The following is a 10,986-nucleotide window of genomic DNA, read 5'->3' on the forward strand; positions in this document are numbered from 1 at the left end:
ACTGCAATCGACCATTTGACATCGAGATCATCGCTGCCGAGGAAGCGCATCGGGATCATCGAGAGTCATCAACCATCGCGACTACCAGTCACGGAAGCAGAACTGCGGAAACATCTATAGGAGGATCTCATCTGGAGCTTGCCGAATCACAGCGTACACAACGGGGAACGACGAGATTCGTAAGTCGCTAGTCGCATATTTCCGTTCCGTTTTATATTTTTCGGTTTCGGCATAATATAACGTAATTAGTCAACATGTCAAACTCTAAGCAAATGAGCGAATCAGAACTAGTTAGGAAACGCGCTTCCCTAAAAGCAAAGGCAACTGCGTTTCGTAAATACTTAGATCAATGTAATAAAGCCGAAGAATCCACGAGCAATGAGCTGCGGACGCGAATCGCGAGAATGCAGGAGGATCTTAAATCATTCGATTTGATTCAAGACGCACTAGAAGTAATAGCGGGGCCGGAAGTATTTGAGACGCGGTTACAAGAACGAACACAGTTCGAAGACGCTTATTTTAAGGCAATTGCGGAAGCACAAACGATAATCGATAACGCGGCGAGAAAGGTTGAGGAAACGTCAGGCAAGGGCCAACCGGTAGCTTCCGTAACTGAGAGTACGGACGAATTACATGTAAAACTGCCTACAATGCACCTGCCTAAGTTTTACGGGTCGTACGAAGCATGGCCAGGTTTTTCAGATACATTCAAATCAGCCGTACACGATAACAAACATTTTCGAGACGCACAGAAATTAATGTACCTACGCTCGTGTCTGACAGGTAAAGCAGCGGAAAAAATAGAATCATTAGAAACCACTGCAGCCAACTATTCGGTCGCGTGGAACATTTTAGAAAAATGTTACGATAATCCCACCGCTATTATAAATAATAGAGTAAAGGCACTGTTTGAATTGCCTCTTGTCACTAGAACGCAACAAAATTCCTTACGAGAGCTGTTAGATACAGCTAACAAACATTACCGCGCGCTAGAGGCCTTAGACAAACCGTTTTTAGAAGCCTTTCCAGTATATGCTATCGTCTCGAAACTAGACGAACAAACTCGCATCAAATGGAAGGAACATACACAGGGGAAAACATTTCCGACCGTGAAAGAATTATTAGAATTTTTGCATGACCGTTGTCAATTGTTAGAAGAGTCGCAACAAGAAATATGTAGAAAATCGTATCAGCCCATACAACGTACATCAGCACCACAGAATCAGTATAATCATTCGAAATCGTCACTCGCATATCCAAGCAGCGTAACATCTCCGTGTATCTGCAATTTATGCAAAGGAGGTCATTATTCGCAATACTGCCCGAAGCTTGTAAACATAAACGTAGAACAACGAATTGAATTGGTACGGAAAGCGGGACTCTGTTATAACTGTCTTCGTTCAAATCACGCGACTAAAAATTGTAAAGCAACCACGTGCAAAAAATGCAAGGGAAAGCACCACACAATTTTACATATAGACAATCAAGAATCGAACCAACCCTCGCTGTCTCCAACTACCACGCTAAGTTCAATGAATTCACCTTCGGAAGTACTATTGTCGACTGCATTGATTCACATTGCAGACGAACACGGCAAGCTTCATACATGTCGCGTCTTGCTAGATTCTGGATCTCAATCGCATTTCCTTACAGACAACTTAGTCGCCAAGCTCGGTCTCCGGCGCGATCCAATAAACATTCCAGTGACCGGCATAAATCAAATCGTTTCGACAATTAAAACGTCTGTTAGCACCACGATACAATCGCGCATGAACATATTCACCGTCAAACTAAATTTCTTGGTAGTTCCCCGGATCAGCGGATCCATCCCGAATCAAGCGATACACGCCGCGGAACTAGCAATACCTGCGAACATACGCTTAGCGGATCCCAACTTCCACAAACCCTCGCGAATTGACGGCTTAATCGGAGCCGAGCTTTTTTACAAACTGCTCGCGATCGGTCAAATCACCCTTAATAATACGTCTGTTATCCTACAAAAAACCAGATTGGGCTGGGTAGTATCGGGCAACTTACCGACAACAAATAAATTAAACTCACGGGTTTGCAATTTAGCGCTAGATTCGCTTCATAACCAAATCGCGAAATTCTGGGAGGTGGAAGACAGTCCTGAACGGTCCCCCCTATCAAAGGAAGAGTCAGAATGCGAAAAACGATACCAAGAAACAAGTACCCGTAATACACAAACAGGTAGATACACCGTGCGGCTTCCGTTCAAAGAGGGTACCACGAGACTCGGCGAGTCGTACAATGTAGCAGTAAAACGGTTCTATAGTTTAGAACGCTCATTTAACCGAAACCCTCAATTAGCATCTCAATATACGGAATTCTTAAGAGAATACGAAAGCTTAGGGCATATGACCGTAACACAGTCTTCCGCGACCGATAGCGGTTACTACCTGCCGCATCACGGGGTAATAAAAGGCAACAGCCTCACCACAAAACTGCGGGTTGTGTTCGATGCGTCATGCAAAACCTCGACAGGTATATCGTTGAACGAGACACTTATGACCGGGCCCACCATCCAAGACGATTTATTTTCTCTATTGATTCGGTTTAGATCACACGTTTATGTACTGACAGCAGATATCGCGAAAATGTACCGACAAATAGAAATTCATCCGGACGATCGCAAATACCAACAAATTCTCTGGCGGGAAACTTCAGATCAACCCATAAAAACATATAAGTTGAATACAGTAACATATGGAACCTCGTGCGCTCCATTCCTAGCCATCCGAACATTACACCAACTAGCAAGGGATGAAGCCGCGAATCACCCAATAGCGTCGGAAATACTTCGTACAGACTTTTATGTTGATGATTTGCTGACGGGCGCGAGAACGTACGAAGACGCGATCAAAATTCGGGAGGAAATCACGACGCTCTGTCAAAAGGGAGGATTTCAACTCCGACAATGGGCATCCAACGTCCCCGAACTAATTGACGGCCAACAAGATAAATGTGAGGAGGCTCACCTTAACTTAGACCTAGACGAAACAGTAAACGCTCTAGGTATACAATGGAACGCACGGGAGGATTCGATAAGCTACGCGAACAGAGAATTCACATTTACAAAACGCATAACAAAACGAACTATATTATCACAGGTAGCACAGTTATTCGATCCTCTAGGACTGCTAGCACCGATCATAATTCGAGCAAAAATACTTATGCAAGAGCTATGGGCAAACAAATTAGAGTGGGATGAATCAGTACCGATAGAACTCCATACAAAGTGGATTAACTATTGTCAAGACTTAACATACGTAAAAAGGATAAACATAGCACGTAAAGTAGTAATTAACAACTACACGTCGCTACAACTCCACGGATTCTGTGATGCTAGTGAACGAGCGTACGGAGCATGCATTTATATAAGAGCGCGGAACTGTCGGGATATACAAACGCAATTGCTATGTGCCAAATCGCGGGTAGCACCGCTGAAAACATTGACGTTACCGCGACTAGAGTTATGTGCTGCACATCTGATGACTAAGTTATTTAATAATGTATTAAACAGTTTACGTCATTTACAATTTAACGAAATCAAATTTTGGACAGATTCAACAATAGTACTAAATTGGATAAATTCATCCCCACATGCTCTAAAAACCTTTGTCTCTCATCGCGTAGCGGAAATTCAATCTATCACGAGTAAATACGAGTGGCGACATGTACCTTCAGGCGACAACCCAGCGGACAAAGTATCGCGAGGTTTAACAACTGCAGAATATATAGGAGACAGATTATGGCAATTTGGGCCCACGTGGCTGTCGTCTGAAGAAAGTCAGTGGCCAACTACTAAATTAACTGCAACGGAAATACCGGAAATGCGCCCCCTGAAAGCGTTCGTTACTCAACAAACAGAGTGCGAAACATTACAGCGATTCTCATCATTTTTGAAACTACAACGTGTCGTAGCATATTGCCTTCGGTTTCGCACTAACAGCTCGCGCAAGGAACGCGTTACAATTGGACTCACAACAGACGAGATAAACAAGGCCGTTTTGCGAATAATAAAGCTCACACAGCAGGAAGGGTTTGGCAAGGAAATTCATAGCATCACCAAACAGAACGATAGCAGTAGCGCATTATCCCCATTAAATCCATTTATAGACAAGGACGGATTATTGAGAGTAGGCGGTCGATTAGCACACTCCAAGCTAACATATTCAGAAAAACATCCATTGTTACTACCAAAGGGCCATCACGTCACAAACTTGATTATAAGGCATCATCATCTGCAAAACTTTCACAGCGGAATCCAAGCGACTCTTCATTCCATTCGACAAAGGTACTGGATTCCGAGCGGCAGAAATTCGGTAAAACACATTATTCACGCTTGCGTTACCTGTCGGCGCGCTAAACCCACGACAATAGATTACCTAATGGGAGATCTACCAAAAGACAGAGTCAATTGTACACGACCATTTTTGCATTCAGGCGTTGATTTTTGTGGCCCAATATTCATAAAAGAAAAAATTAAACGAAATCGCGGGAAAGTAAAGGTGTACCTGGCCATCTTCGTGTGTTTTGCGACAAAGGCGGTACATATAGAAATCGTAAGCGATCTGACAACGGAAGCCTTTCTCGCGGCGCTACGTCGATTCTTTGCGCGCAGAGGGAAAAGCGCTCATATCTATTCGGACAACGCGACAAATTTTGTGGGCGCTAGACGAGAATTGCAAGAATTGTACGCATTTGTAAGATCTCAATCGATAAACAATAGTATCGCAAACACGTTAGCCAACGAAAGCATACAGTGGCACGTCATTCCACCACGTTCGCCGCATTTTGGGGGACTTTGGGAGGCGGCCGTAAAGTCACTCAAATTTCACATGACGCGAATAATAGGCGAAACCCTACTATCATATGAGGCGTTATTAACATATGTTAACCAGATTGAGGCTATTTTGAACTCCCGACCACTGACACCTCTATCCTCCGATCCAAACGATCTTTCCGTCCTAACACCTGCACATTTCTTGATAGGCGACACACTAATTACTGTACCCGATCATAACTGGTCAGAGATCCCTACTGGTCGATTGTCATCGTGGCAACACGTTCAGAAAATGCGACAACATTTTTGGCGACGATGGAGTAAGGAGTATCTACACGAACTCACCACACGCAAAAAATGGCACACTCGTAAACCAGAGCAAATAGAAATAGGCAGCATCGTTACTGTACGTGACGACAATTTACCAGCGATGCGGTGGACTCTCGCTAGAGTAACACAACTTCATCCGGGAGAAGACGATATTGTCAGAGTCGTCACTATACGAACCGCGAGCGGCGAATATAAAAGATCAATTAAATGTCTAGCACCATTACCGATATAGTATTTAAGTTTATTTCATACTCTATATTATACATATTCATAAGGCGCTATATATGTATATATTAGTGTAAAAACCTCGTAACGTATAACACATGTAAATAGGATAATGTAGATTAAGCATCGACGTACATAGTTCACATCGCGTACACATTGTATTCATAGACAGGGACTCCAGTTGAACATAATCGTTCAAGGGGGGCGGCATGTTGCAGATCGCAACAACGAAGAACGGCGCGTGCCGAAACGCCCGTACGGCGGCTTAGGCCGCGCGATTTACAACCCGACACCAGACGCAGAAACCCTACGGACTGGTACCGAACTTTATAATTTACAGCTTTTTAGGGCCACCGAGACCCTACAATAAAACAGCCGGACACCACGTGCGACAGGACAGAAACAGCGACGAACGCCACCATAAATTTAGACATCGACAAGACGAGACAAGCTTCCTGACAGCTTCCCCCTCCGATTTCCAAACTTCCCAAGACACACCCACGACCAATTAAAAAACGCAACATTCCACCATCTACAGCGACAACCGACCAATGACGACACAACCGAGGTGACGTTAGACGAAACGTAACGAGACACGAGCAGATCCTTTTAAAAACTCGAACAAACGCTCTAAGATCACTACCTACAGATCGCCACGTCGAAGTCATTAAATACAATACGTCACGGAATTTCGCAACGCACTTTGTACATATTGATATAAAATAAATTGTGATTAGTGTACATAGTACCTCGTGTATGCCAGTCAATCGAACAAGGTGCTCAGTGACTAATACTCATTGAGAGAAGGCGCAGTCTCCAAATTCCTGCTACCTTCGTATACACTATCCTATCCTCTATCCTATCCTATCATCTATCCTATCCTATCCTCTATCCTATCAAATCCCCTATCCTACCCTCTATCCTATCCTATCCTCTATCCTATCCTCTATTCGATCCTATCCTCTATCCTATCCTATCCTCCATCATATCCTATCCTCTATCCTATCCTATCCTGTATCCTACCCAATCCTCTATCCTACCCTATCATCTATCCGCAAGTCTATCCTTTCCTGTATCCTATCCAATCCTCTATCCTATCCTATCCTCTATCCTATCGTATCCTCTATCCTATCCTATCTTCTATCCTATCCTATCCTCTATCCTATCAAATTCCCTATCCTATCCTCTATCCTATCCTATCCTCTATCCTATCCTATCCTCTATCCTATCCTATCCTCTATCCTATCCTATCCTCTATCCTATCCTATCCTCTATCCTATCCTATCCTCTATCCTATCCTCTATCCTATCCTATCCTCTATCCTATCCTATCCTCTATCCTATACTATCCTATCCTCTATCCTATCCTATCCTCTATCCTATGCTATCCTCTATCCTATCCTATCCTCTATCCTATCCTATCCTCTACCCTATCCTATCCTCTATCCTATCCTATCCTCTATCCTATCCTATCCTCTATGCTACCTATCCTCTATCCTATCCTATCCTCTATCCTATCCTTTCCTCTAACCTATCCCATCCTCTATCCTATCCTATCCTCTATCCTATCCTATCCTCTATCCTATCCTATCTTCTATCCTATCCTATCCCCTATCCTATGCTATCCTCTATCCTATCCCATCCTCTATCCTATCCTATCCTCTATCCTATTCTATCCTCTATCCTATCCTATCCTCTATGCTATCCTATCCTCTATCCTATCCTATCCTCTATCCTATCCTATCCTCTATGCTGTCCTATGCTCTATCCTATCCTATCGTCTATCCTATTCTCTATCCTATCCTCTATCCTATACTATCCTATCCTCTATCCTATCCTATCCTCTATCCTATGCTATCCTCTATCCTATCCTATCCTCTATCCTATCCTATCATCTATCCTATCCTATCCTCTATCCTATCAAATCCCCTATCCTATCCTCTATCCTATCCTATCCTGGATCCTATCCTATCCTCTATCCTATCCTCTATTCGATCCTATCCTCTATCCTATCCTATCCTCTATCCTATCCTCTATCCTATCCTCTATCCTATCCTCTATCCTATCCTCTATCCTATCCTATCCTCTATCCTATCCTATCCTCTATCCTAACCTATCCTCTATCTGATCCTACCCTCTATCCTATACTATCCTCTATCCTATCCTATCCTCTATCCTATCCTATCGTCTATCCTATCCTATCCACTATCCTATCCTATCCTCTATCCAATCCTCTAACCTATCCTATCCTCTATCCTATCCTATCTTCTATCCTATCCTATCCTCTATCCTATCCTATCTTCTATCCTATCCTATAATCTATCATATCTAATCCCCTATCCTATACTCTATCCTATCCTCTATCCTATCCTATCGTCTATCCTATCCTCTATCCTATCCTATCCTATCCTCTGTCCTATCCTATCTTCTATCCTATCCTATCCTCTATCCTATCCTCTATCCTATCCTCTATCCTATCCTCTATCCTATCCTCTATCCTATCCTCTATCCTATCCTATCCTCTATCCTATCCTATCGTCTATCCTATCCTCTATCCTATCCTATACTCTATCCTATGCTATCCTCTATCCTATCCTATCCTCTATCCTATCCTATCCTCTATCCTATCCTATCCTCTATCCTATCCTATCCTCTATCCTATCCTATCCTCTATCCTATCCTATCCTCTATCCTATCCTATCCTCTATCCTATCCTATCCTCTATCCTATCCTATCCTCTATCCTATCCTATCCTCTATCCTATCCTATCCTCTATGCTGTCCTATGCTCTATCCTATCCTGTATCCTATCCTATCCTCTGTCCTATCCTATCTTCTATCCTATCCTATCCTCTACCCTATCCTCTATCCTATCCTCTATCCTATCCTCTATCCTATCCTCTATCCTATCCTCTATCCTATCCTCTATCCTATCCTATCCTCTATCCTATCCTATCCTCTATCCTATCCTATCCTCTATCCTATCCTATCCTCTATCCTATCCTATCCAATCCCCTATCCTATGCTCTATCCTATCCTACCCTATATAATATCGTATACTCTATCATATCCTATCCTCTATCCTATAATATCATCTATCCGTTCCTATTCTCTATCCTAACCTATTCTCTATCCTATCCTCTATCCAATCCTCTATCCTATCCTATCTTCTATCCTATCCTATCCTCTATCTTATCAAATCCCCTATCCTATCCTCTATCCCATCCTATCCTGTATCCTATCCAATCCTCAATCCTATCCTATCATCTATCCTCTATCCTATCCTATCCTCTATCCTATCAAATCCCCTATCCTATCCTCTATCCTATCCTATCCTGTATCCTATCCAATCCTCTATCCTACCCTATCATCTATCCTCAATCCTATCCAATCCTCTATCCTATCCATTCCTCTATCCTATCCTATCCTCTATCCAATCCTCTATCCTATCCTATCCTCTATCCTATCCCATCCTCTATCCTATCCTGTCCTCTATCCTATCCTATCCTCTATCCTATCCTATCCTCTATCCTATCCTATCCTCTATGCTATCCTATCCTCTATCCTCTATCCTATCCTATCCTCTATCCTATCCTATCCTCTATCCTATCCTATCCTCTATCCGATCCTATCCTCTATCCTATCCTATCCTCTATCCTATCCTATCCTCTATCCTATCCTATCCTGTAGCCTATCCAATCCTCAATCCTATCCTATCTTCTATCCTATCCTATCCTCTATCCTATCAAATCCCCTATCCTATCCTCTATCCTATCCTATCCTCTATCCTATCCTATCCTCTATCCTATCCTTTCCTCTAACCTATCCCATCCTCTATCCTATCCTATCCTCTATCCTATCCTATCCTCTATCCTATCCTATCTTCTATCCTATCCTATCCCCTATCCTATGCTATCCTCTATCCTATCCCATCCTCTATCCTATCCTATCCTCTATCCTATTCTATCCTCTATCCTATCCTATCCTCTATGCTATCCTATCCTCTATCCTATCCTATCCTCTATCCTATCCTATCCTCTATGCTGTCCTATGCTCTATCCTATCCTATCGTCTATCCTATTCTCTATCCTATCCTCTATCCTATACTATCCTATCCTCTATCCTATCCTATCCTCTATCCTATGCTATCCTCTATCCTATCCTATCCTCTATCCTATCCTATCATCTATCCTATCCTCTATCCTATCCTCTATCCTATCCTCTATCCTATCCTCTATCCTATCCTATCCTCTATCCTATCAAATCCCCTATCCTATCCTCTATCCTATCCTATCCTGGATCCTATCCTATCCTCTATCCTATCCTCTATTCGATCCTATCCTCTATCCTATCCTATCCTCTATCCTATCCTCTATCCTATCCTCTATCCTATCCTCTATCCTATCCTCTATCCTATCCTATCCTCTATCCTATCCTATCCTCTATCCTAACCTATCCTCTATCTGATCCTACCCTCTATCCTATACTATCCTCTATCCTATCCTATCCTCTATCCTATCCTATCGTCTATCCTATCCTATCCACTATCCTATCCTATCCTCTATCCAATCCTCTAACCTATCCTATCCTCTATCCTATCCTATCTTCTATCCTATCCTATCCTCTATCCTATCCTATCTTCTATCCTATCCTATAATCTATCATATCTAATCCCCTATCCTATACTCTATCCTATCCTCTATCCTATCCTATCGTCTATCCTATCCTCTATCCTATCCTATCCTATCCTCTGTCCTATCCTATCTTCTATCCTATCCTATCCTCTATCCTATCCTCTATCCTATCCTCTATCCTATCCTCTATCCTATCCTCTATCCTATCCTATCCTCTATCCTATCCTATCGTCTATCCTATCCTCTATCCTATCCTATACTCTATCCTATGCTATCCTCTATCCTATCCTATCCTCTATCCTATCCTATCCTCTATCCTATCCTATCCTCTATCCTATCCTATCCTCTATCCTATCCTATCCTCTATCCTATCCTATCCTCTATCCTATCCTATCCTCTATCCTATCCTATCCTCTATCCTATCCTATCCTCTATCCTATCCTATCCTCTATGCTGTCCTATGCTCTATCCTATCCTGTATCCTATCCTATCCTCTGTCCTATCATCTATCCTATCCTCTATCCTATCGTCTATCCTATCCTATCCTCTATCCTATCCTATCCTCTATCCTATCCTATCCTCTATCCTATCCTATCCTCTATCCTATCCTATCCTCTATCCTATCCTATCCTCTATCCTATCCTATCCTCTATCCTATCCTATCCTCTATCCTATCCTATCCTCTATCCTATCCTATCTTCTATCCTATCCTATCCTCTATCCTACCAAATCCCCTATCCTATCCTCTATCCTATCCTATCCTCTATCCTATCCAATCCTCTATCCTATCCTATCCTCTATGCTATCCTATCCTCTATCCTATCCTATCCTCTATCCTACCCTATCCTCTATCCTATCCTATCCTCTATCCTATACTATCCTCTATCCTATGCTATCCTCTATCCTATCCTATCCTCTATCCTATCCTATCATCTATCCTATCCTATCCTCTATCCTATCAAATCCCCTATCCTATCCTCTATCCTATCCTA

The 10,986-nt window shown here is 42.6% G+C and overlaps 1 protein-coding gene across 1 annotated transcript; it reads left to right on the forward strand.

The window, feature by feature from the left end:
* The first annotated feature begins 254 nt into the window (after positions 1 to 254).
* On the forward strand, positions 255 to 5,874 carry LOC143363914 (uncharacterized). The gene is made up of 4 exons (XM_076804444.1): positions 255 to 5,368; positions 5,435 to 5,446; positions 5,531 to 5,617; positions 5,703 to 5,874. Exons 1-4 carry the CDS (start codon positions 255 to 257, stop codon positions 5,872 to 5,874), a joined length of 5,385 nt encoding a protein of 1,794 aa, XP_076660559.1.
* The last annotated feature ends 5,112 nt before the right edge of the window (positions 5,875 to 10,986 follow it).

This window comes from Halictus rubicundus, unplaced genomic scaffold (assembly GCF_050948215.1).
Source record: "Halictus rubicundus isolate RS-2024b unplaced genomic scaffold, iyHalRubi1_principal scaffold0169, whole genome shotgun sequence".
NCBI lineage: Eukaryota > Metazoa > Arthropoda > Insecta > Hymenoptera > Halictidae > Halictus > Halictus rubicundus.

What these genes read in the sequence shown, in the direction of transcription:
- LOC143363914 (XM_076804444.1), top strand. Translation starts at nt 255, where the DNA reads ATGTCAAACTCTAAGCAAATGAGCGAATCAGAACTAGTTAGGAAACGC. An exon ending in CGGCGCGTGCCGAAACGCCC is followed by an intron (nt 5,618 to 5,702) that starts GTACGGCGGCTT and finishes TATAATTTACAG; the next exon opens with CTTTTTAGGGCCACCGAGAC.